At 44.9% G+C, this 27,935-nt stretch overlaps 1 protein-coding gene across 2 annotated transcripts in view; it reads left to right on the top strand.

Moving 5' to 3' along the window:
* Positions 1-25,927, top strand: part of Vinac1 (vinculin/alpha-catenin family member 1) — a 32,860-nt gene extending 6,933 nt beyond the window's left edge. Inside the window, 7 exon segments of one of the 2 annotated variants that reach the window (NM_001447275.1) lie at positions 575-790; positions 9,295-9,478; positions 10,542-13,748; positions 16,261-16,422; positions 18,699-18,871; positions 21,821-21,938; positions 24,867-25,766. In NM_001447275.1, the coding sequence (NP_001434204.1) occupies positions 579-790; positions 9,295-9,478; positions 10,542-13,748; positions 16,261-16,422; positions 18,699-18,871; positions 21,821-21,938; positions 24,867-25,055 (4,245 nt within the window). In that variant the 5' untranslated portion in view covers positions 575-578 and the 3' untranslated portion in view covers positions 25,056-25,766. 2 annotated transcript variants of the gene reach the window in all.
* The last annotated feature ends 2,008 nt before the right edge of the window (positions 25,928-27,935 follow it).

The following is a 27,935-nucleotide window of genomic DNA, read 5'->3' as shown; positions in this document are numbered from 1 at the left end:
TATGCATTATCCTTAGATTCTTTTATTCTTTTTTATTTTAGCATGTGTGTGCTCATATGTATGTGCCTGCTACTTGGAGAAGAGTGTGTCAGATCCCTTTGAACTAGAGCTATAAGTGATTGTGAGCTGCCCCTGCTGGGAACTGAACTTAGGTTGTCTGCTCTTAACCACTGAGCCATCTGTCTCACCCGAGTCTTCCTCTTTTAATCTTCATTTGGGGGACTATTTTGAATGAGGGACTAAGATTGAACCAGTTATAGAATCCCAGTCCTGAGACTGACATTAGCTGTCTCTCAAACTGTCTGTTTTATGGCTTGTGAGACCATTGGTTATTCTGCTGTCTTCTTCTGGACCTGTCTTATTGTGTCTTTGCCTTTTCCCCATACGTTTCTGCTAAGCCACAGGATATCATGCATTCATAAGGCCTTTAGTGTAAACCTTATGTATCCCTTTAATATTTCATAGATCTCTCCCTTTATGGCTGCGAAACCAGGTGAGCAATGAATCAAGGGAATCACTTGTGTGCCAGCAGGCCTAGGCTACAATGCTTTCTGTTTATAACTTCTGTTCACAGACATATGGAGATGGACTCTTCCTTCTGGGATGACTTTGGTCCTACAATACAGAACAGGGCCATGGAACAGATCCTTACACCAATGGTTGTCCAGCTGTGTCATCTGCTGATCTCGGTGGAGAGGAGAGATGTACAGAATAAAGGTCTTGCCCCCCTGCAGAAGGTGTCGGGGCAACTGGCCAACGCTAGTGAGGAGCTTGTGCGAGTTGCCAGCAGGTAACGTCTCCATGGAACTTAGCTTGGCAGATGGTGGGACAGAGACATAGTGCCTCATTATAGTTTTTAACTCTTTGGGTTCTGGTGGATGTGTAGCTCAGTGGACAGAGTACTTTCTAGCATACAAGAAGCCCTGGGTCTCATCCCCAGCATAGACTGGACAGGGAGATACGAGCCTTAGGCTATGATCTTGGAACTCAGGAGGTAGAATGTGGAGGGTCAGAAGTGTAAGGTTTTCTTTGGCTATTGTCTTAGTCACTACTCTGTTGTTGTCCAGAGACACCACGACCAAGGCAACTCCTATAAAGGAAAGCATTTAATTGGGGCTGCCTTACAGGTTCAGAGGGTCAGTCCATTATCATCATGGCAGGGAGCATGGCAGCAGGCAGGCAGACAGGTGCTGAGGAAGGAGCTGAGAGTTCTACATTCTGACCCACAGGGAGAGAGGGTCTGGGCTTAGCATGGGCTTTTTGAAGCCTCAAAACCCACCCCTAGTGGAAGGCTGCCTCTGACAAGGCCATACTTTCTAATCCTGCGAATCCTTTCAAACGTGCCACTCCCTGGTGACTAAGCTTTCAAATTCACAAGCCTATGGGGGCCATTCGTATTCACAGCGTACATAGCCAAACTTAATCCAGACTGAGCTACATGAGAACCTGTCTCAAAAAGTAAATGCTTTCTGAAAAGAGACATGAAAATAAATTAGTATAAGACTGATGTGGATTGTTTTAGTTTGATTCTCTGATGCGGTAATAAAACACTTACCAACGGCAACTTGGGGGAGGAAAAGGTTGATTTGGCTTAACAGGTTATAAGTCGTCATCAAGGGAGGAACTTGGAAGCAGGAACTAAAGCAGAAACCACGGAGGCAACACTGCTTATTGGGTTGCTTGCTTGGTGTGCTCAGTAACGTCTCTTAGACAGCCTGTGACACCACCCACAGAAGGCAGGGTCGCTTATCAATAAAGAAAATGTCCCCACAGACATGTCAACAAGCAAATCTGGTGAAGACAATACTTCAGTCCAGGCTCCTCCTCCCAGCTATATCAAGCTGACAACCAAGATTAGCCATTACAGCTATGAAGTTGGACAGGGTCTAAATATGATGTGACTCTAGTTAGGTAAAATGAAAAATTATAGGGAGAAACAATATAAACTATTTATTATGAATTATGTATAGTGTCTGGAGAGATGGCTTAGCAGATAAGAGTATTTGCTGCTCAGTCATGGACCCAGAGCCCATGGAATGACATTTTCACACACATATAAAATAAACTAAGTAGGAATTTGTTAACAGAATGATTTTATACCAGTCCAGTACTTATTCGTAGATTCTGAATTTCTGATGATGCATTTCTTAATCACAAAAAGTACAGTTAAGTTTTGAGAGAAGCTAAGTGTTGTTTGTGTTCGGTGCAGTATAAATGCCTTTGCTGTAGTGTCTGTTCCTGGCAAGATAAATTATTTATACAGAGAACCAGTGTTCATGACCCTGGGAAATGGTCCAGCCCTGTTTATCCTTGCAGAGCTGTGATAATTCACATTTGGACGTGACTTTGGCTCCATCGACTTTTGCAGCAGCTCCCTCGAGCAGCTCTCAGGAAAGGCGGAATGGAGGCAATCAGTGCACCCCACTAAATATGGGCTCTCACGTTCCTGCCTTCTGCTGCCGGGCAAGCTCTCAGGGGGCCAGAACCTGCCTCCTCAGCTGCTGCCTATCAGCATGCGAGAAGAGACAAGCGCAGGGATACGTCTCCTCTTGCTTTGAAAAATCTTATAACGAACATTTAGAAACATGAATGAACAGAAGAAAGAAAAAATTACCCACAAACCTGCGGTCTAGAGACAGACACTCGAAGTAGTCGACTCAATACGTATCCCAGATAGTTTTCTTCCTCTCTATAACTTTCCTCTTCCTACACTACTCCATCTTCTATTTTTAAAAAATGCATATAAAGATATCTCCATAGAGGGCTGGAGAGACGGCTCCGCAGTGTAGAGCAAGGTGACCGACTTTGGTTCCTGGCACCCACATCCGCTGGTTACCCCCTGGAACTCTAGCTCCAGGAAGCCCCCATACCCGCACTCGCTCACACACAAACACATACATAATCTTTAAATAGTGTCTTTATGATGAATGGATGGAGAAAAATTATAGACATATGTGCAGAGAATAAAATTACAGCTTATTCATTTATTCATAAAGGAAGTGAGACATTTACATGAAAACGGAAGATGCTGACAATTGTTATATAAAGAGAAAGAAGACAGACTCAGAAGGACAAACACCATGTTTCCTCTCACATGCAAAAAGATCTAAAAGTGCGCGCGTGTGTGTGTGTGTGCGTGTGTGAGTAGAAAGGGAATCGTAAGAGGGGAGCAGGAGAAAAAGAAGTTAATAAAGTATATATGTATTACACATATATACATATATACATATACATATATATGAGTGACATGGAAGAAGGAGAATGGAGGACTGTTTGGAGCAGTCAGAAGAACAGGGAGGAGGGGCAGGGAGCACGCTGGAGGGTGGTGAGAGAAGGGATGGATTATAACGACCCCAATGTATGGGGATGCTTCGGGGAAACCCTTTACTTTATATGTATGCTAGCTTACATTAATTTAAGATGTTTAAAAACCCGTGTGGGTGTTCCTGTCCATATACATGGCATACGTGTGTAGACGTGTGCATATTTGTGCATGTGCGTGGACATGAAGCAGTCAACACTGAGAAGCTGCAGTCGCCCTGGGTCTGTGCCAGCAGCACCCTGGGGCTGGGTAGTGCACAATGTCATACGCACCCTGGTGGCTCATGCATGCTTAACTGCTTAATACATTTCCAGGGGTGTGGGTCTAGGAGGAGCTGAGAGGATATGACCCAAACACATCCTATACATGTATAAAATTCTCAAAGAGTTAATTAAAATCCTATGTTTCTGAAAGTGATTGCTAGCATACGACAGATTGTATACAGTACTGTCTGAGAGCCTCATTCTCACACGTTTCTCACACTTGAAATAATCAGAACTTTTAATGTAGCTATCCTAGCAGTTATTTTACTGCGATTTTAAACTTTGATAATGCCATAAAACATTTTATTTACTTAAAGATTTTTAATTTTTTAATTATTTTTAATTATGTGTGAGGTTTTGTGGGTGTGAGTGCCAGTGCCCACAGAGGCCCGAGAAGGATGATGGATCCCCAGGGATGGAGTTATGGGCCGTCCTGACATAAGTGCTGAGAACTGAACTTTTTGGGTCCTTGGTGAGCGCAGTATATACAAGTCTTACCTGCTGACCTCTTCGGAAGACTTTGTGAAACAGAGGAAGAGAGGAGCAGCAGAGACTGGGGAATACTTTTTAGTGGAGGTGTGCTTAAGGTTGTCTAGTGTCATCCCGGAAGCACATCAGAACTGACTGGAACCACAGAAGCATATCTCTTTTTGCACTTAGCATCATGTGTAACATAAAATAAACATACACAAACGGACATTTGCTGGAGCACATAGTATGTGCTCCATTAGGAAAACATACAATTGACTGTTTTATAGATGTATTCACAGACACATAGTCTTACTATTTATACTATTATTTGTCCTTTTGACTACAGAACTGTTGTTGTAAACATATATAATATTGAAAAAGTATTGTGGTCTTTTACCTCGCTTGGTCCGCACCTCGGTGCTAGATATCCTGGTGTCTCTTGCCACCACACACTTTCCTACACTCAAACCGTCACATAAAAGAACACACAACACAATAACCTTTGACCCAAATGGTAAGATATAATTGTCCACTTAAACATACAAAGCCTGGTACCATCCATCCCTTAAGAACATTAATAACAACCTGCAAATACACAGAGCAGAATCTTAACATCACTTGCCATGGCTTCTCACCCTCTCCTCTCTCCTGTCTCCCTCCTTTCTCTTCTAGTCTCCTCCTCTTCCTTCAAACTTCTCTCCCGCCCATCCTTCTTTTTCCTCCAATGACAGGCCTCCTTCTATCCTGTACCTGCCCCTCACCTGTACTTTACAAATTCAATGGGGAGGTGGTTCTGGTGAAGTCACCTGACTTCTGAGTATGTGACTAGGCAGCTGTCCTTGGGGCAGTGGAATTAGCATAAAATACAGATAACTTCAGGGCAAACCACAACACAGAACTGTTATAAAAATTTTAAATTTTCTGTACTTTTATGATCTTTACATACATACATGGTGCTACATGCACTTTTTTGCTCAGGCAGGTAAACAGAGATGCTTTTGAATAATTAAAACACAATCACCGACACCCCTTTTCTCATCACTGAGAATCCGAAACCGGGGCTGGTGAGATGGCTCAGTGGGCAGAAGTGCTCACCACTAAGCTTGAAGTTACAGTTAGAGTCCTGTTGTTCTGGTAAAACACTGTAAGCTAAAGCAACTTGGGGGTGGGGAGGGTTTGTTTGATGTAAAGGATACAGGCCATCACCTGGGAAAGCCAAGGCAGGAGCCGAGGCAGGGACTGTGGAGAGGAGCCTCTTACAAGCCTGCTCTCTGTGGCTCCCTCAGCCTGCTGTCTCATATGGCTCAGGACCACCTGCCCAGGGGTAGCACTGCCCACAGGGGGCTGTGCCCTCATACAACCATTATTATCAAGCAAATGCCCCTACAGACTTGTCCACAGGCTAATCTGATGGAGGCGTTTTTACGATTCCCAATGGCCAGAGTTCAATCCCTGGATCCACGTGGAAGGAGAGAGCTGACTCTCACAGGCTGTCCTTTGACCTTCAAATGTGTCACTCTCACACACACACACACACACACACACACACACACACACACACACACACACACACACACGAAATAATTAAATTTTCAGTTTTTAAAAATACTTTTCATGGGGCTGGGGATTTAGCTCAGTGGTAGAGCGCTTACCTAGGAAGCGCAAGGCCCTGGGTTCGGTCCCCAGCTCCGAAAAAAAGAACCAAAAAAAAAAAATACTTTTCATGCTATCGTTAAAATGTAAAACAGTGAAGTAAGTTCAACATGCTCTGATGAGACACGAGTGTCCGAGAATTACAGCATCCATTACCACAGTGTTGGGGAGCATGGCAGCACACAGATAGCTGGAGGAGGAGCCGAGAGCTTTAATTATATCCTGCTCCTCAGGCAGCAGGCAGGGAAGAGCAAACATCACAGGGCCTGGCATGGGCTTTAGAAACCCCAAAGCCCACCAGTAATACACTCTCTTCAACAAGGCCACACCCACTCCAAAAAGGCCACACCTCCTAATCCTTTCCATGCCCTGGTGACTAAATATTCGAACATATGAGCCTACAGCAGCCGATCTCATTCAAACTACCACAGCAAAGCCTAAAGGAAAAACAAGATGGAAGGCATATGTAAAACATGCGTGGAATCCTGTCAACACCCCACACCGCGTGCCAGTGACCTTGCTTGCACCTCTCAATGGCGGCTCAGTATTTACCCTAAGCCCACGCAGCAATTAGCTATACTTTTGGGTTTTTTCTATTGTGAAATGCTTGTCCCCTGTCTTGCCAAGATTCAGTTAAACTGAAAACCACACATTGTGACTCACTTTTTAAAGAGAATATCCATCTCACATGGTGACTGGGTGTCTCTTATTCCTGAAACCCAAGTGTTTTAGTGACAAAGTAAAAATAGTATCTATATTTCTATACTTTCAATGTTTCTAGATTTGGTGTAACTGAAAAGTAGCTGCTTGCACTCTGCATAAACTTTCTAAAGCATAATTCCTTTTAATTTTTTCTTCTTTAACTTTTTTCTTTTAAAGATTTATTTATTTATTTATATGTGAGTACACTGTAGCTGTCTTCATCCATACCCGAAGAGGGCATCAGATCTCATTACAGATAGTTGTGACCCACCATGTGGTTGCTGGGAATTGAACTCAGGACATTTGAAAGAACAGTCAGTGCTCTTAACCACTGAGCCATCTCTCCAGCCCCGCCTTCTTTAACTTTTGAGACAGTGTCATTATGGAGTTTTGATTGGCCTGGAACTCACTGTATAAACCAGGCTAGTCTGGAGCTCTCAGAGACCTGTCTGCCTCTGCCTCCCTAGTGCTGGGATTAAAGGCATATGCCATCATGCTTGACCTAAAAAATCCTTTTTATACATAAGTAGAAATAATCTTACAGGATCTGCTGGGTTTTCCATTATTTTAAGAGGTGTGACAACCTCTGAGCGCCTGTCAGAGTAGTAAGCTTCCAGCCATTGACTGTCTGGCTGCATTGCCATTGAGGGTTTGTCTAGAATTACACTGTCATTTCTCCACAGAGAACCATAGAACATCCCACATAGATAATGACAGATTCACAGTGGGTATTTTGTTTAAAGGATACGAAGTAGCAATAATTGAGGAAGTGAATTCACATCAAACTATTTGCAACAATAGAGAGTGAATAGCAATATCTGAACTTTGACTGAGTGAAATCCTGTATTAATTACCTTGCTGCAACTTAAGGCATTAAAAACATAAACTCAGGGCTGGGGAAAAGGCTTCTAGTTTGGTGTTTTAGAAATGCTGTGTGGCCTTGGTGAAAGTCAGTATCAAGAATAGCAGTGTCAGCGGCAGCATGCTTGAATGGTAAGAGTTTTCATGCATTGACCAGCCCAGTAAAGACATCCCGAAGCTTCCACATATTTCCACATTTTCTCCCCAATTTGTGTGTTTATGTGTGGAGCGTGCATGCATATATGCGTGTTTGTATGTGTGTGAGTACAGGTATGTATGCAGATGTGTGTGCATGTGTATGAAGTCCAGAATGTCTTCACCCATCACTCTCTAGCCTACAAATTGAGGCAGTTTCTCATTTGAACCTTGCTGACTCATCTACCCTGGCCAGCCATTTGCTCCAGAAAAGCCTTTTGTCTCCTAAATCCTTGGAATACAAGTAGGCTGTCACACCCACCCAGCGTTTACATGGCTATCAAAATCTGAACTCAGGTTCTTATGCTGGAACTACGAGCCCTTTACCCACTGAGCCATCTCCTAGCTTTTACATTTCCTATGTACCTGAAGTCTAGATCAGCAAGAGATATCTTGCAGAGGTAATGAATTCTTTCTCTGCCTTCGAGCTCCCATAGCTCACCAGCTGCCCCAAATGCTGCCCATGACTTAGGTTGAGAAGGCTGCCAATCTGGATTGTTCTGCATCAGTGACATCAATCATCCTCACAGACAGGTTCATCCACAAAGAAAAGGGATTAGTGTAGAACGCCAAGGATCAAACCTTGTGCACAAGCACTCTGCAGATGGTTCATTCGATCTGCTTGAGAGAAGCTTGGAGAACGTTTTACCTATTTAATGATGATCACCCTCTTGGGATGTTTAAAATCAAAAACTATTCCAAGTGTTGATGAGACTGTGTGGAAACTTGAACTCTTTCATTGCTGACTAGAAGATAGTGCGTTATATCTACTTCAGAAAATATTCCCTCAAAGTTAAAGGTTTGCCTGTTGTTACTAGGCATTTGTCCAGGAGAAATGGACTCCTGTATCCATACAAAAACCCAGGCATGGATATCAACGTCAGCATTCTTTCTTTTTAGTTTTGTGTCCCTAATTCTGGGAATTGGACCTAGAACCTGATACCACTAGGCAATGTTACATTACTGCGTTATATCACCAGCTCTTGTGTGTGTGTGTGTGTGTGTGTGTGTGTGTGTGTGTCTGTATGTCTGTGTGTGTGTGTGTGTGTGTGTGTGTGTGTGCGTGTGTGTGTGTTAGTTTTTTGGTTTTTTTTTTTTGTTTGTTTTCAAGACAGGGTTACTCTGTGTAACCTTGGCTGTCCTAGAACAAGTCGTGTAGAGCAGGCTGGCTTCAAACTCACAGAAATCCACCTGTCTCTGCCTCCCGAGGGCTGAGGAGTCAAAGGTGTGCACTATAACACTCACTTTACTTCAAGTTTTGAAGTAAGTTCTCAGTAAGTTGTCCAGGCTGGTCTCGAACTCACTTTATGGCCCACACATGCCTTGAACTTGTAGTCTTCCTGCCTCTGCCTCCCACATAGCTGGGATTATAGGTGTGCACCATCATGCCAGGCATGGTGGCTTTGTCTACTTTCTAATAGCTAAGACCGAATGTCCCAGATTTCTTACCTGAAACACTGGAGACCAGAAGATGCTGGAATCCGTTGTATTCAGGCTATTGAGGAGAAAGGCCTGAGACTCAGAGTTCTCCACCCAGATTCTGTCTTCCACCTGTTTAACCTAACAGTGTCAAGTTTGCAGAGGCTGAGGAATATATTGAGGAGACAACTCTAATTTACAAACTAAGACGTCCATAGAAAGGATGAAGAAGAGAGGAGGTTTGTTTTTAAAGTTAACATTGTATCTTAGGGAGAAGCCTATGGCCCACAAGCACAGTTGTCAACTTCATTTTAATGGCTACCTGATGCTCTGTTCCTTCTTGAACCCGCCTTACCTGGTGGTTCTTTGGTTCTAACATCACATTATAAGCACAATGTGTCTATCCAGGCTGGCAGAAGACTCTAAGGAGGAGTGGCTTAGGGAGGAAATGAAGCCAGTGGCTGAGTCTCTGACCCTTTCTGGGAAGAACATCCTGCTGGTAACAGAGAAGCTCCACCTGCAGCCGGAGTATCAGGGCCATTGGGAGGAGCTAGTAGCCACGGTTCAGCAGATCCTGGTGGACACTAAGAAGGTGAGACTCCGCTGGCTGCTTGGTCATTACTGGAGAACATACTTGGGTATGTAGTTCCTACAGCAACTCCCAACTGCCCCTTAACTGTGAAACCTGCCCAAGAGCTTGCCAAGATTAGCAACATAATCAGGGCTAAATTAGAAGCTGTAATAGGAGCTGGTTTGATCCCTCAGTTCCCAAAATACTCTCAATTTTTCATCATAACCCACATTCCTTGTTAACATACAACTTGAATTTATTTTGGATATATTATTTATTTTTATTTTATGCACACGAGTATTTGCCTGAATGTGTGTCTAAGCACCACATCTGTTAAAATGCTAGAGGGGGCCAGGAAAGGGTGTAAGATCCCCTAGAACTGGAGTCACGGGCAGTTGTGAGCTCCCTTGTGGATGCTAGGAATTGAACCCAGGTCCTCTGGTAGAGCAATCAGTGCTCTTAACTGCTGAGCCATCTCTCCAGCCACAGAGAACACCTTTTAGATTGGAGTATTGCTTTTGGTTCAAATTCGTACCCTTGAAATGTTTTGTTACTGTTCATTGTAAAACTCCTGTAGTATGGCTTATTGATGGCTTAAGGCACAGGCCTCATTAGGCAATGGGGGAGGGTGAGAGGCAGAGCCAGAGAGACTTGGGTACCTGCTGGTGGTGAATGAAAGGGAGAGAAAGACTTTTTGGCTTGGATAACCTGCCCCAGGGTTGGGAAGTGGACAGAGCTGTCCAGGAGAGGCAGTCAGGCTACAAATGTTGTCTCAAAGAAGCTTCCAGAACAGGCCCACCCTCCAGCCCATCATTCCCATCTAATTAATAATCCGTCCTTGAACAGTCTAGGTTAGACCCCACACTAAATATGGAGTGAAGGCAGCTACTTTAGACCTTTGGTTTACAACTCTAAACCTCTAAGACTGGAGTGTGAATTCTCAGGTCCAGTCACCTAGCCTGGTGCCTGTATTTGGTTATATTTAGGTTAACTGAAAAGGTAAGGTTTCCTAGGCTTAAACTACAAGGCTCCAAAAATGTTCAGTTATCTTCAAGTCTCTTTCCGGTTGTGCCGACCCCTTAAGGTCTTGCTCCTTGATGATGCTGCAGCGGTGAGGAGGACCGTGCTAGCGGCCAGTTGGTGTCTGACATGCCTGGAGGCGCTGGAGGCGGCGGAGGATTCCACCTCGCTGCGCACCTCGCTCGCTGACCTGGCGGCTGCGTTGCTCCGACTGGGCGGCCTGACCGCGCGCTGGGCCCGGGACGAGCGTCTGGGTCGAGCTCGCCACCGCTTAGGATGCTGCGTCCCCGCGCTGCTCGCGGCCGCCCGTGGTCACCTCAGGCATCCCCACGACCAGCAGCTGGTGGCCTCGCGGTGCCGCGTCTTCGCTCTGGCCAGGCAGAGCCTCGGAGAACTCCTGGATGCGCTGCAGCCCGGCGTCGCAGGGACCAGCACGCTCTCTCAGAATGGCGCATTGGCACGTCGTCTGTGCAAGCTGCGACAGATCCTGGAGGAGCCCGGGCCTAGTCACCTGCGCAGTGAGCTACTGGAAGCACCACTGGCCGCCGTGGTGTGGCACTGTCTGCGCCTAGCCGCCTGCTCCGCGCCACGGGAGAGGATGCACCTGGTGTCCCGCTGCCGGCGGCTGCTGCAGCTCCGACCCGGGGTGCACGGACTTCTCCGGACCAGCCCAGACACCAACCGCGAAGCTCTGCGGGCCGCGACCGACGCGCTCTTTCGGGGAGTCCGTGCTGGCTTACTGCGCCAGATTCTGGACACGTTCACAGATACCCAAAGTCCTCTGGAGAGGCTGGTCCAGGCCGCCTTGGCGACTTCCACTATCAGGTCCCGCTGTGATAGCGAAGCCTCGGCAGAGACTGTCCAGCTTCTTCTCTATGCTTTCCACAACCAAGCCAAGCAGATGATCCGGGTGGCGCACTTGGTTTGGGTCTGCTGCCCACAACAGCAAACTGGCAGAGACCTGGAGGCTGCCGTGGCAGGTCTTCAGAAGCTTGTGATCAAAGCGAATGAACTCTTTTCACAAAGTCCCCAAACGCTTGGCCTGGATTGGAGTCCTGCCATCCTGCAGACCCTGCTTGAGGCCTGGGCCAGGGAATCCGAACACCTCCTGGCATGCTTTGATGTCGTTCTCAACATCCCAGAATTCCTGAGTTTGTCCATCCAGGATATGACTAAACATTTGGACTTATACACAAGGGCTCTGAGGAGCGGAGCGTCCAGGGAGTTTTCCAGATCTGTGGCATTCTTACGCGGAAGAGCCACCCACATAGTGCAGGTGATGAGCAGATATGTGGGTCAAGACCCCGATCCCATTTTCCGGAATGGGATGAGAGTTGTGGTTCAGCAGCTGGCACAGTCTTCCGTGACCCTAGGTGCAGCCACTGAAGGCACCAGAGGTGGGGAGAGCACTCAGAACACAGATGTCATCTTAACCATGGCAAAGCACCTCATCTACTCAGCCCAGCAAGTCCACGAGGGCCTGGATGGGACCAACCATCCAGATATCCTCAGTCCACTTCGAGTCCAAGTCCAAAGGTTTGACATGGCCAAGGGATGGTCTTATTTTATTCTCCCCAGCCCCCAGCATCCCACAGCTTCTGAAATGAAATACCAGCAGGTACCTGGGACAGGGAAAAATGGCCCAAACACCTCTTTCCTACCAGTAGAACAACTTTCCTACACAGTGCTCCCTGGCACCTGCATACATGGGTGGGGATCTCCACTCCCTGAGGTCAGCAAAGGCATCAGTGCTGTGAAGAGTGAGGATCACCAGGTAGTGACCTTACTGTGCACCAACAGGCCAGAGCAGGATTCTACTGTGGATACAGTCCGAGAGACCAGAGCTCAGGAAGAAACCCTGGGGTCAGAGAAGATGACAAGACTACAAGAATTCTCAACACTGGCACCTTCGGTTATTGATCTAGCCAAGGAGGATGCCCATCACGCAAATGCTAGAAGTGACAGGCTTCTGGGAGTAGCTTTTCGGCAATCCGAGAGAACCAGGGAAGACATGCAGGGTTTGGTAGCCAGGGCTGGCGACTGGTACCCTCTGTGTCAACAGCTATTTTGCCATAACCTAGTGACTGAATTACCGGGGAGCATGGCAGCATTTGTGGAGCTTCAGCAGGATTTGGCTTTGATGATTCAAGTAGCAGCCAAAAGTGGCCCTGTGAATTTGGACAAAAAGAGCTCTGACCTAATAGGGCGCCCAGACCTGCTTTTAGAGCTACAAGACAGATCAGAAAAGACAAAGATGTGTGCTAAACAGCTGTTGGACCAAGTTCTGTCCTCTGACCGACTCCAAGAGACCACACTGAGGGAAGAGAGCATCGACAATGCGTGTCTTCTATGGGCAGTAGCTGTCCAAGACCTGATGCAGTGTATGGACAGACTCAGCAGGAGACAAGGCCTGTTCCTACTGCCCCTGCGACAGGCAGTGAAGAACCAGCAAGGGTTGCAGGAAGGGTTAGGTCAGGCAGCAGAGATTTCCCAGCGGTTACAAGAGGCCGCCAAGCTGTCTAGTGTTCTATGTGGGGATGCACGGGTAAAGGCCGAGATCTCCTTTCTGTGTGGGAAAGTTCATGTACTCACAGATGCCTTGCTGGAGGTGGCACACATCTTGGTCTCCTCCCCCAAGCCATGTCCCAGCCTCTCTACACGTTTTGAACTTCTCTGCTTGGAACTCAGCCTTCGAGCCAAAACCCTGACTGACTACCTGACCAGCATCAACATAGCCTATGAGCATATATTCCAAGATGCTGTCGGCAAGAGCTCCCAGACCAGGATAGAAGGCATGTTGTCTGCTATCCGAGTTGTGCAGGGAATCATAGCAGGAGGTCAAGAGTCTGAACCCTTCCAGGAAGACCTTCTTGTGTCTCTAGAGAGCATTCTTATGCTCACTAAGGAAGTGGCCAAGAAGGTCCCCGTGCTCCGAGAGGAGCAGAGGGTGTATATGCTGGACTGGCTTCGGTGGGAATGGGCAGCTAAAGTTCACCATGCAATGACTCAGCTCCAGGCCTTGGAGGGTGGTCAAGCAGAGGCCTGTAGACTCCTGGCCCAATGCTTGAAACCCAGGGAGGAGCAAGCAACGGCCCTAGAAGAGGATCCTGACCAGTTCCAGCCCCACTGTAAAGAGGGTGCAGCAGGAACCACTTCTAGAGGCAGTGTGGATTCTCAGGGTGCTGTTCCCAAAGGCACCCCAGAAAGCTCAGTGGGGACCTGTGCTGATAAGCTAGCCACCATCAGGACCACCACAGCAGACATGAACATGGTAGGTTACCTGGCGTCATTCATCTACCTCCTCCCGGACCTGCTTATGGTAACTAAAGACTCTAGCACATTCCAGGGACTTGATGTCCACATGTATAATTCACACCAGGCAGGCAGAGCAAGCAGCTATAAAATCTAAAGCTTGGGGATCCTACACTCTGGCCCACAACTCCCTTTGCTATGCCCTTAACAAAATCACAGAGAGGTCTCAGCGCCAGTTAGACTCCAGCATTCCAGTCCTACAGAGGGCTAACGAATGCAGCCATGCAAAAATAGTTTCCTTCCTTTAGCATCTAGTCTGTGTCCCAAAACGTGTGCCTGAGCTTTTCATGCACTTCAGTGGACTTTTTCCTTATCATTTTGGCTGAACTTTGCTTTGAATGGCAGCACCCAGGCTGCTTTGACCTCTGCAGATGTCACCCACCTGTTCAAGGCACAAGAATATGACTAGAACCACCATAGCAGGGGAGAAAGGGATTCATTAGAAACATGCTAAGTCTGTTAACACTTCCGTTACACACATGCTTCCTTCTAGGGCCAGACAGGACACTTAGCCATTAAGGATCTGAAAGGTTTTGTGTATTTTTATTGACCATAACCAAAGTCATAAAGTCTCATGCAATAGCCAAGTTTATTTAGAGCATCAGACAATTTATACTCTGGGGTTTAAGAAAGGTCACATGAGTAAAGCCCTCATGTGTTAGTTCAAGCTGTATACAATCATAAGGACAAGCAGCATGTGGCAAAATCACATTTTTTCATGGGGTCATATAAACATATAACAATAATGGATAATTCGAAGAAAACTCACTGCTCTCCACTGAGGGACAAGAAAGCACATTCCAAGGATGATTCTGTTTCTGAGAAACCAAAGTCACAAGACTCTTGTCCTTTTTTGGGGGGGGGGTTCTCAGGCTCTCACAAGCACTCAGAATTCTCATATGACAATCCAGGACCGTGTAGCAGATACATCTCATTTAATCCCATCAGGATCAATGGATATCTTCACAGAATGTTCCAAAACTCTACAGGGCATTTCCAAGATAAAACTGACCACACCACGACATGCTTTACCCTTGCCCTTATTATACTTTAATTTTTTTCTCATCAAAATGTCACTTCCACAAAAGGGGACCCTGTGACCAAAGTAACAGTGAAAACGACGTACCGTTCACCAGTGCTCTAGGCTTGCCTACTTACCTCTCAGTGTTACAAACATGAAGAGCTTGCAGGCTCCTTCTCATCTCTGGTTCTCCACAGAGTCTTTCGCACACTCTCACTTACTTGTCTCTGTTTCTGTCAGTGCGCCAGGAGCCATCTCCCATAGCTGTAAGGGGGGTGACAGGGCAGGGTGACAATGGCCACTTAGGTCAGAAGCTCTGAGAACAAGACAACACCCCACTCTTTAAACCCCATTCTCACTCTGAGAGGACACCAGTGGGAGGTGCTTCACTCTGAAGTCTCTAACACAAAGCTTGGAGTCATGTCTAGATTTAGATGCTTACACTCTCTGGTAGGTTTAGAAGACCATTTCCTAGTTTCCTCATCTTATTAGTTGGGGTTTGTATCACTGTAATGAACATCATGGCCAAGTCAACCTGAAAAGGAAAGTATTTAATTGGCCTTATGGTTTCAGAAGGTTAGGGTCCATGATGGTGGAATGAAGGTGTGATGGCACAAACCTCAGAGAGCTCACCTCTTGATCAGCGAGTAGGAGGCAGGGACACACACATCTGCTTCAACAAGGCCACACCTCCTCCCCTTCCTCACAAGTTCCTGTAACTGTGGGCCAAGTATTCAAACACATGCACCCCTGCACACTCACTCTTAACTCCAGACCACCATGTCCCTTCTCCGAGGTCTTTAATCACCGCTGTTGAATTCTTTGTCAACAACTCTCAGTAATTCCCTTTTTTTTAAAAAAAAAAATCTATCCTGTCTCCTCAACTTCTGACAGGTTGGCCAGCGGTTCTCTCTAGAAAGTCTCTGCCACCACCATCGGATTCCCTGTGCCTTTCTTTTAAAATGATTTTAAAACCAGTTAAGGGGACTAGAGGAGGGCTCCGTTGATAAAGTGCTTACTGCACAGGCATTAGGACTTAAACTCTATTCCCAGATTAAAAACCTGGGTTCGCAGATATGCTACACACTTGCAATCCTGGCACAGGGGAGAGAGAAATGGGCAAATCCCTGGTTGGCTAGCATAACCTGATCAAAAATTCCAGCCCAATGGCAGGTCCTATCTCAAAAAACAAAGTAGACAGCTCCTATGGAACGCTGGCCTCCATTTGTGTGTGAACACAGACAGACAGACAGACAGACAGGATACACACACACACACACACACACACACACACACACACACACACACAGAGAGAGAGAGAGAGAGAGAGAGAGAGAGAGAGAGAGAGAGAGAGAGAGAGAGAGAACTAACATCTTCGCTACAGTTTAGAGGCCCGAGTGGTGTTAGGGATTATGTTGTTCTAAACCTCTAACCCAATGCCTTCTTTCAGAACCAGAGTGGCAGCCTATCTCTGCCTCCTGCTCAGATGGACCAGACTGTTTCAGAGGACAGCAGTGCAGACAGTCAGAACAGAATAGCCCAGATCACACAAGAGATGGCCACCGAGGTGCTCCTGATGGCTCAGAGCTTGAGGAAGAGAGGGCAAATCCTGGTACTTGGTCTTCTTTGGGTCATGGTGGTGGGTCGTTGGTCACCACTGTCTTCCCTAGACAGTGCTGGAAGGAAAATCAGATCAGTACCCCACCTCTGTAAAGCTCATCTCACCTCTCTCTTCCCCTCCTCTTTTTGGCTTGGCTACAATAGTTTTATCAGTTATGACAGAGAAGATAATTTTGCCAAATTTGGAATGTAGCAAAATTAGTAAAATCAAGGACTCATTCATTCCCCAGAATGTAGTAGTGAAGGAGTCATTCATTCCCCAGAATGTAGTAGTGAATTGGTTAAACCGCTTTGGTTCCTGGCATGCATGCATATATATATATATATATATATATATATATATATATATATATATATATATGCCTTGACTAGTTCAATGGCTGGGCACTTAAGCTGTCTAAGTATTCATTAACTAATTCCCTACAGATGGTGCCAACATGGTAGGCAAGAACTCACTTCTAAAAATTGGAGATTCTCAATGTAATACACAAGTACCATGATATAAGTTTAGAGGAAGGGAGAATTGGCTTTTCGATAAGCGGGGTCACGTGGTTTCTGTGCAAAAAAACTAGAACAAAGGAACACAGCCACTGGCTAGGATTTACCCTGGGCCCTTCTAAAGGTTTCTAGCTGCCTCAGAGCTTAACCTCAGAGGTGCTGGGAGTCCCTGCTGTGCAGAGACAGACAGTAGACACTACCTGCTTCCCACAAGCAAATAATCAAAGGATAGGGATAAATAAAATTTGATTTAATTGTTTTGAAGGATAGAGGGAGAATAATGGTAATTGTTTAGATGTTCTTAAGTGTACATGGAAGAAAGAAATCCAGGCTTTTGATCTCAAATGTAGGAAATAAAGGCAGGGAGGGAGAATAGAAAGGAGGAAAAGAAAACATCAAAAGAAACTTGAAAAAGTCTATGCCAGGGCAGATACTCAGATTCTTTTGAATGTGGTCTACAGAGGAATTCTGGGATTGTTCAACTTGTATGACAAAGAGCCTAGAAATAGACTTATACAGTAAGTAGAAGGGGATTTAATTAAAGTTAAATGCAGATACAAATAAATTATTGAGGCTCTGATCCTCAAAGAGCAGGGGATAAGTGGAAAAAACTTATCCCAGACAGATAAAGAAATTTATGTTAGTTCAAGTTACATAAAGAGAAGGGGACATATGTACCCACAGAAATATTTATCTTCAGAGAAGGGAGGATTTAGGTATACTTAGATAAATAAAAAATTGAGGCTTTGGCCTTATAGATGGAAAAGCAGGGGGTAGGGAGCCTCACCTATCCCAGCAGTAGAAACTTAGGCCTTGACCTCACTCTTAAACATTAATCATGTAAAAATAAAACCAGGAGATGGTGGAGCACTACCTCAAGAGATAACTTGTTTGGATTGCTTTAATTGCTTTGTTTAATTATGAAGATGAATATTATATGTTTGATGGTATTTATGATATTAAAAATCCTATGGGAGAGAGGTCATGCTATTAATTTAATTCATTCTATACCTTTGATTTTTGGTTACTGGACCAAGGATATGCTATTTTGGGAGAGAAGCTATGTGCTATGGTGACAGGAAAGGAGAGCTTTGGACCTTTTCAAGAGTGGTATGGATCAGATATGACAGGGGAAGACCCGCTGAAGATTTTGGCTACAGAAAAGAAAAAAAATTGAGAAAATCAAACAGGATAGGTAACTTGATTTGGAGATTCCTCCAAATGGGAACAGCCCCGTAAGTGACTTAGACATAAAAATGTCTCTAGCCAAAACTTCAGCTAAAATGAGACAATAAATCTTGTTGGTTATGGAATCCTTAAGATTCTTCTTCACACCCTTCTTCATATGGAATGAATGAAGATCAATTACAACTGGTTATTGATAAAATTAACTCATAAAAAGACAGTTGTCTTTCACCTGCTCAAACAAGGATCAAAATTTCATCCTTAGCTGATCATGCACCTTGCACAATCCACACGAATATCTTAATAGTACTAAAATTTTGGTACTAAATGGAAGCTGTGCTGCCTGGCTTTCCTCAGCCCCAACACAAGGAATGAGATGGTTTCTTGCTCAGTCAGGTTTTTTTCCAATGCAAGAGAAAGTCCTTAGAGCTGGCTCAAGAGATGCTGGTTCAAGCTAAAATGTCTACACATCCATGCAGAAGTAGGTTGAGCCAAGAAAGCTTGGGGCAAGCATTGTAAATCGTCCCTGATGTCTCAGGAGAAACTTGCGAAGGTGGTGTTTTCCTACTTTTATCTCTGATATAGACCAAAGATCAGCTCATTGCTTCTGCCAGGAAAGTCTCAGCTTCTGGGAAAAACTTCACCAGACTCATTCGCATCATTGCTAAGAACTGCATAGACCAGAGATGCTCCCAGGATCTTCTGTGTATGGTGGAGCAGATTCAAACCATGAGCAGCCAGCTCAGCATCATCTCCAGGTAGGAAGCAGCTTGGGGGAGAACAGCTAAGCTTTTATTCGTGGGGATGGAAGGGGAGTCATGTATATAAGCTTAATGATTTACCATCCTAGAGTGGACACTGGTCCCTCCCCCACTCAGAACACGGGTCCTCACTTCAGTGGCACTAGTGTGCTCACAACACTTCAGGGTAGTTAGCCTTCTGCACAGTAACTGACACCCTTTCTTTATAACCATGTGTAAAATTTGACAGTTAGCCCTCTACTTTTACGTTAATCACATCTAATGAAAAAGCTATCTTTTAAATCCTGGTGTGCAGTGACATTTCAGATAGTGACAGACTTTGTTTATGTGGTGGTTTCATAAGATGACCACGTAATGACAGCGCAGACATCTTAGTTTAGGGAGGTACACTCTGTGATGTTCACACAAAGACACAATCACCCGAGAACACAGTCCTCAGATGGATTCCTGTCATTGGTTGCTGGACTGTATATGAGTAACAGTCAATCAGGCCGGGCATGGGGGCCGTATAATCTCAGCATTCGGAGGTAGAGACAGGAGGATCAGGGGCGCAGGGTCTGCCTTGGCTCCGTAGTAAGATCAAGTCTATTCAGGCTACACAAGACCATATCTCAACAAACAAATACAGTGAGGGAAACAGGAAAACCACCAGCAGGAAGCATGTGCTAAGGTTAGCCCAGGTACAAACTGGAGTGGCAGTGCACACTATAATCCCAGCGTTTAAGAGGTAGAAGCAGAAGTTCAAGGCTGTGCTTGGTTACATAATGAGGTTGGTGTCTACATGTGCTACACGAGACTCTGTTCACCACCACCCCAAAGAGTAAGTCACATAATGTGCCTCAATTCTGGAGGTGAGTCATTTTCACTTACTGCCTCCTTACAACAGCTCTTCTACTGACAGACATTACGCATCATAAAAGAATTATACAAGGTTTAGTTCAACCTGAGTCCATTAGACCCCACAGTGGCACGTCGACAAATAATGAGGTCTCATGGTGACAGTCTTGCCTATAGAAAGGCTTGGATGTTAAAACTACTGCCAGTTGTGAGTGAAAGGTCTTAGATACGTTACAGGACACCAAGACAGACATGGTTCCTTGAGGCTGCAAGATTTACTTAATGCCATGGGCAGACAGCCAACAGCATGGCAGGGGCTGGGAAGATAGGAATAAGAATCCAAACGGCAGAAAGTGAGAGTCTCTTCTTACACCTTTCTGACTGGAGGGAGGGTCTACAGCATGAGTCTGGAGGCAGGCTGGTTCTCAGACAGGGGCATGGGAAGGAGTTCAGAGCAGGATGGGTGGTGCCAATACCCACGTTGACATAAGCACACTTCCCCACTGTGCGATCCTAGATGCTACCATCTGGAAGTCTGTTAGCAAGTCTGCTACATTCCTACATTACATTCTCTCGGGGAAAAAATAAAGATAGCATTGCTCAAACCAATGTGCATTTTTTACATGGTTTGTTTGCTTATTCATTTATTTAGTGTATATACACATGCATGTCCAGGGAATACATATGGAAGTCATAGAACAACTTGTAGAATGGCTCAGAGGTTAAGAGCACTGGCTGCTCTTCCAGAGGATCCAGCTTTGATTCCCAACACCCACATGGTGACCCACAACTGTAACTCCAGATACAGATGATTGGCACCTTTCTCGATACCAGGCACAGATGTGGCATATGTGTATACATGCAGGCCAAATGTCCATACATATATAAATAAATCTTTTAAAAACAGTAATAAAACTTGGAAACTGCTCTCTAGGAAATATTTCAGATACATGATCATCTCACGATTAGATGCCAGTATTTTCTTCTTCTTTTTTTTTTTTTTTTTTTTGGTTCTTTTTTTCGGAGCTGGGGACCGAACCCAGGGCCTTGCGCTTCCTAGGCAAGCGCTCTACCACTGAGCTAAATCCCCAGCCCCCAGTATTTTCTTCTATTTAAGACAGACAAAAAATGACCACCACAAGCAAATTAATTTTTATACTCAAAATGACACCCCTCACCCTCATATAAGAGGCACAGTGGCTCATATAAGAGGCTGTTGGCTGTGGGGAGGGCTACACAAGAGAACTTACCTGTGTCAATGACAGGAGGAGCTAAGGGAACAGGCAAAAGCATTCCCCGTGGTTCTCATGGGAATGAATGCCCAAGGCCGAATGAGCAGGCTAAGCATATGCAGGACGGATGGTTAAATATGGGAGGTCTGTTTGCAGGTCAGCCATTCCGAACAATTTCTGGGAACTGCTGAACCCTAAAGAAGGCAGTCCCTCCAGTATCAGCCAAGTCCTGAACATAGTGTGTACCGATTTTATCCATTCATGTTTCAATGACAGTTGGTGTCTGTTCTGTGACCTCTCTCCAGTTACTACCATTAGCAGCACACTCTGTTGGTTTTTGCTATAGATGCTGTATGACTCACATTTTACTGGCATTAAAATACGATTTTCATTTAAAAAACGCTCTATTAAGCCCTTGGAACAGTCTTCCTGTGGAATAGAAAGGTAACTCAGTTGGTGACATGCTTGCCCCACATATGCATGAGGAGGACCTGAGCTTGGCTCCCAGCACTCATCTAAGAGCTGGGTGTGGTAGTGCATACTTATAACCCAGGGCCGAGGAGGAAGGCACAGGGTTCTTCTCAGCTTGCTGCTCTAGCCAAACCTGTAAGCAGCTCCAGGCTCAGCTAGAGATGCTGTCTCAAAAACAAACAAAAAAGTGGGATGCAATTGAGGAAAACACCTTGCACTGATCTCTGGTTTGAGGGCATTTGTGTGCACGCACGCGCGCGCATACACATACACACACAGTCTCTTCTGAATATTCTCACCAAAATATCTCAGCTTTCTATCTGGGTCTTACACTGTGAATTCTGGTTTTTATTGCCGATTGCCTCCTAACCTGGGGTAAAGATTTCTTTCTCAACAAATGCTCCAGTGTAAAGGCCTCCCTCACAAGAAGCAAGTCCTCTGAAGAGCTCCTTGTAGACAATGCACAGCGGCTCCTCCAGGCTGTCTCCGAGACGGTGAGGGCTGTGGAAGCTGCCTGTCTTCGGGTGAGTGCCACAGGGACCTGTGATTTCCATTAACCTCGCTTTAATCTTATCACTGCTTCAGCAGGATCCGATCTGCAGGAGAGCCTACCACAGCATTCTGTGCAGCTTTTACTATTTTCTTCTGCCTCCAGTATTCCCCTTTGTTTGTTTAATTAGCTGAATACACTTTTTGTTTTTGATTTTGAGGTAAGATCATAGATAGCCTATTTCTGGCTTCGAACCCAATACATAGCTCAGTCTGACCTTTAACTCTGGATTTTTTTGCCTCAGTCTCCTGAGTGGCAAGATTTTGAGTATACACTACCAAGCAATTTGTTTGTTTGTGTTTGTTTGTTTATTGTGGTTTTTCATCTTTTGTAGGATTGGTTATTTACCTATGCACTTTTGCCTGCATTTCAATTAAAGCCATAGAGATATTAATCGTAGGTGTTTTTAAACCTTATTTTCTGATAACATGGCTCAGATCTGACTCTAATTGCTATGCGGGATTTGGTTTTTATCTTGACAGTGGGTCAAACCACAGGACTGTTCTGCTTGTATTACATGCAGATGTGTAGATACCGAGTTAGTAATATTTTTATAAATATTCATGTTTTCTAAGCACCTAGTGTAGGGGTGAGGCCATCTTGTCAGGCATTGGCTTGAGCTGGGATTTTATTATTAAGATCACTGTGAGGGTATCGGGCTTGCTAGCCTTAACTTGTGTTTAGTTTGCTGTCATTTCCTCAGTGGCTAGAGGCTTTTATTTAATGAAGGGACAGATCTTGGGAGTAATTATGCCTATGTGATGGGAGTTGTTCTTGTCCCCAAAGCCTGCATCTCAGACAGATGTTCTCATCCCCTGACCCAGTTGAGCCTTTTCCAGGAGCATCAGGGAGGCCTTGATGGCAGATCCTGAGTGTGCATAGACTTTCCCTGTGGATGGGTGCTGTGCTCACACTAGTCTACATTTGGACGTTAGCAATTTGTTGATTTTATTTTTCTATCCTGGAGGTCAAAGCCAGTGTCTTCAAGATGCTACACAGGTACTTTGCTACTGAGCTACACCCATAGCCCGTTTAAACTGTTTGCCCAAACTTCTTATTCAATTACATAGCTGCCCTGTGTCCCTCCCATGCTGAGTCTTATGTAAACCAGTACTATTCCCATCTCTCCTCAGAGATGACTCTTTTCTAATACGTCTGAGCCTGGAGAACTTCAAACTCAGGTCTCCATTAGATTAAAAAAAGCATAATTTTGTGTATTGTCTGACTTTGTCTCATTCTGGTGAAAACAACACTTTTTCTGGCTTCCCATATCTTAAATGACAGCTGCAGATGGGCAGTGTTTACATGCCTAAAAGAATGCCTCCTCTGGGTGTTAACACTAGGACTCTGGCTATAGAATCTGGCAGATTTGAAGTTCAAGACTATCCTTAGGTACACAGCGAATGGGAGACCAGCCTGGACTATATGAGACCTGTCTCGAAGCAAAACAAAACCAAAACAAAAAACAGATTAAATAAGTAAGAAAGAGATTTCTTAGGCCTTTCTGTGTGAGGCCTACCTCTGTCTTCATCACTCTCCCAGGCCTGGCTGCTTCTTCTTCAGACCTGAACTTAACTCTTAACTCCTCTGAAGGGACGAAGCACCTCTACTGTATGGCCACCTCTCCATTCATGATGGACTTATGCCCCTAGAAACCCACCATGAATTGAAAATACAATTAAGTCACAAATACATCCACCAGACATGGTAACTCACACCTGTAATCCCGTTGTCTCGAGGTTGAGGGAGGAAGATCAGAAGCTCAAGGCCAGACTGGGGCACAGAATGATGAGACCTTGTCTAAGAAAGGAAAAGAACCCAGCTCTGAAAAAAAGAAAAGAAAAAAAAAAAGAAAGGAAAAGAAGAGAAAAAAGCTAAACAAAAACATAGACGATGCATTAATAGTCTAACCTAATTTTTAAAGATTGCTTTTTATGGGGCTGGGGATTTAGCTCAGTGGTAGAGCGCTTACCTGGGAAGCGCAAGGCCCTGGGTTCGGTCCCCAGCTCCGAAAAAAGAACCAAAAAAAAAAAAGATTGCTTTTTATTTTATGAGTATGAATGCTTTGCCTGCAGGTGTGTCTGTGCTCCACATGTGTGCTTTACCCTCAGAAGTCGTAAGGGCATCAGATCCCCCTGGAACTGGAGCTACAGATGACTGTGAGTCAGCATGTGGGTGCTGGGAGTCTCACCCAGGTTATTCTAGAAGAGCAGCCAATGCTCTTTGACTGCCGAGTCATGGCTCCAAGTCCGCACCTAACAGTAACAGCTTAAGACACAATCATATTTCAAAGCTGAACTATTGTGAATTGGTAATCATTAGTCAAGGACTCTCTGAAATATAAACTAAATCATACCCAGTTTCCTGTTTTTGTTCTTTGTGTGCAAGATGAAACCAGAGGAAGAATTTAGAGGGGAGAGAAAAATTATTTTTTAATGTGTGTATGTGCTTTGGCCTGTATATATGTCTGTGTACCACATGTATGCCCGGTGCCCAAAGAAGCCAGTAGAAAGCACTGGATCCCTGAAACAGGACTTAGAGGTGTTTGTGAGCCATCTTATGGGTGTTGGGCCCTCAGCGAGAGCAACCAGTGTTCTTAACTGCTGAGAGTGAATTTAAAATTGGCTATGTTATCAGAACATTTCACTGGATTAAATATAAAGCTGTTTGTGTTCCTTTTCATCTCTGTTCAGGGTGGGTAGTCTCCACTTGCCTTCAAACATAATAGCTTGATGGTGTAAAACAAGAGCTGTCATACCAGAAAGGCAGCCCTAACATGCTAGGAGGAACTTTGTAAGAGCAAGTTCCACACTGGTGACCCTGAAGACATGAGGCCAGCATCCCCGGTCACTGTAGAGTACAGACTTCGGCACTGAGCTGTAGCATCCTTTCCCTCTCGCAGGGTTTGAGATGGCCTTCCTCAGATCCAGAGGAATTGGAGGTTGCTGCCTTCTGCATGCAGTGGAAGAGGAAACTACTACGACACCGACTTCAAGAAGCCTCAAACGAAGACTGTGATGAGCTGGGTTTACGAAAAACAAGCACAAGGAAACTCCCAGCCTTGGTGGCCCTGGTCCAAGACACATTGTAAAGCTGAGGGATCGTCTCCCTGACCTGTGCTGAGCAGGACTTAGGCAGCTTGTGTAGCATGCTCCTCAGGCGGAATCTGAGACACAGGTACGTGAGGCCAGGCCTTGTGCTTTACAGAGCTTCCCTGATAACATTCCTGGTGTAGACTTAACAGGGAATGCTCCTGCCCATCTGTGATACAAACAGGGGGATTTAAAAAAGAAGAGCAGGCAATGAGTGTGAAGGTGCTCTGAAGAGTCATGCCTGTTTGTTTCCTGTTTGTCCCATCCATTCTTTCACTCATCTGCCCACTGTCTTTTATTAAGTCACATATCGTATCATTCATACACTTAAAGTATATCCCTTAATGGTTTTGAATGCTCACAGATTTATGCAAACATCAACACAATAAGGCAGTTCTAGAATATTCTAGTCATGTCCAGAAAATCCATCCAGTGGTCTTCTCCTATTACCCTGATCTAGTAGCTGTTAATTATTTTCTGTATTTTATTTTATAGATTTGTCTAGACTGGACACTTCCTATAAGTAGACTAGTAAAGTGATTTTTCTGTGGCTGGATTACATGCTTCAAATGGATTTTGAAAGTGCATTTGTATTGGCACTTCGCTTCTATCCTATGGACACGCCACATCTTAATTACCTATTCAGCAGCGGCTGGACACTTGGGTTCTTTCCAGTTTTGACTATTCTGAATAAAACTGCTATGAACTTATTGGAATTGTGCTGTGGATAATACTTCTGCGTTATTCTGTTTTCTGTCAAATTCATAATTACACCGTTCAGTTCCTATACGGTTAGTTTGTACACTGGTTCGTTCCCACATTATTATGGTTTGTGGTTCATTAATTTTATTAAACATCTTAAGCAAGCATATTTTGACTTCATAGATTTTCTTGTATTGTTTTTATTTCCTACTTCACTCATAGCTGTTTAAGGAAGAAAGACAAGCCCTGTTTCTTTATTATGATCAGAGCAGAAGTCCTGCTGTGTGGCTTTAATGTGCAGGAAGTGAGTACAGAACTGGACCTGAACAGAAAGAAAGTCCTTAGAGGAAGGAGGAAACAAATTAAGATTAAATCGTGAGAAATTAGACAGACTCATTATTATAACATAAAAAGTATAAATATAACACACAGCTCCCAAACGATCCGGGCAGTTGTCATTGCTACCAACCAGGATGACACAGATATGGACGCAGAGAACCAAGCTGGAATTGACTTGGAAGCTTCCTGCTGGCTAGAACTCACAATGCCTGACAGTGCTGTGCAGGCTGTGAGGGGAGAAAGCCACCAACAATCACAGGCAGATCCTACGAGCTTCAATAGTGATCTCCTGGCAAGATTTGTCTACTGGTCAATGGTGACATAAATGCTCAGGCAGTAACCAGTTGTTTCCTGACTAGATTTGAGAACTGTTCCACAGGATAGAATATGTGCCTGGTATGTAGAACTGGAAATACTTCATGTGGGTCAGCGGCCCTATAAGGAATCTACTACTGATGTTTTGCCAACATGTAGTTAAACTGCCTTATAAATATTTGTGTTTACACAAATTAGTATACATGTTAGCCTGGTCAGAGAAGCCTATTCTGGCAGAGGGCAATGGTCAAAGTAGGGACTCATAACTAACAAAGTCTTGGAATAAGTGACTGATGAGTGCTTGGCACTAAGGGGACATCTGTGTCACCTCCTCTGAGGCCCTAGGAACATCAAGAAAGATGGGTAGGACTATGAAAACCAAGCATGGAGAAAAGTATGGTGAAGTACCGAATATGATGCAGCCATTACACCAATTCAGCAAGACCAGCTGACTGGTGAGCTCCGGAGATCCTCCTGCCTCATCCTGTCCAGTTCTATAGGTGGGAGGCACCATGCCTGGCTTTTCACATGGGTGCTATGGGTTGGAACTCAGATTCACACACCCCTGTAACAGCAAGGGTTGAGCCAACTCCCCAGCCCCTCAACTATTCCTGAGTGAATGAATTAGCATCTTGTAAATGTGGGACAGGATACTCAGTTACAGGCTGTATGGCACTGCTCAGACAGAAGAGGGGCGCCAGAACTAGACCATGCTGGCTCTCAACAAGGCAGTTTCTTATTTAGATTAACTTCTCAACAATTAAATCAGTACTCTTGTGGGCTCCCATAAGGCTATGAGCACATGACCACTGAATAGAAACCATCTTATAATGTTCCCTGACCTTGGAGGGCTGCAGAGCATCTCTTGCTGCAGTGAGATCCCATTTTGATCCCAGAGAGTTCCTGAAGTTCATTTTCTAGGCTTAGTCAACCTATAGCCTGTGTGCTGCACACATCCAAGAACAGCAATGAATAAAGCCAAACAAAACCATCAACTTAACATTATGTTTGGTTGTGTAATTCTCCACTGCAAACTCTGCAGATGGCATGATGTCACAATGGCAGAGGATAGACATGTCTGCAAGCTAGTGTAGCAGAGGCGTCCTAGAATGAAGTCAGAGGCAGGAAGTGGCCTTCAATGCAGCTAATCGCTAGTTACATAAGGCACCCTGTCTCTGAACAGGACTTGCTGAAGAGTGGTGCAATGGTGCCTCCTTTGTAGGAGGATGAGCTGCTTTTAGACTCGCATGTGCACAAGGCTCCTCTTTAAATGCTGGAATTAGAGCCAAACAGCTCACTCCCAGATGCATGCTGTTAGGAATGCTTCTAATTTAAACTCAGAGGATAGAGATTCCAGGACAAAAAACTACAGAAGTGCCATGGCAGAAAATCCCAGTTAGAAAACTAATTACTAAATTTTAAAAATTCATAATTCTGCCTTTTTCCAAGTGATTGGTTAGCTCTTAATGTTATAGTTGATGAGTTCAGCAAAGTGTACCCTTGGCTGTACTCTTTGAACAAGT

Source organism: Rattus norvegicus, chromosome 3 (genome assembly GCF_021556685.1).
Source record: "Rattus norvegicus strain SHRSP/BbbUtx chromosome 3, alternate assembly SHRSP_T2T, whole genome shotgun sequence".
NCBI classification, from domain to species: domain Eukaryota; kingdom Metazoa; phylum Chordata; class Mammalia; order Rodentia; family Muridae; genus Rattus; species Rattus norvegicus.
The sequence above is the reverse complement of the archived record's forward strand: the minus strand, read 5'-3'. Positions and strand labels throughout refer to the sequence as shown.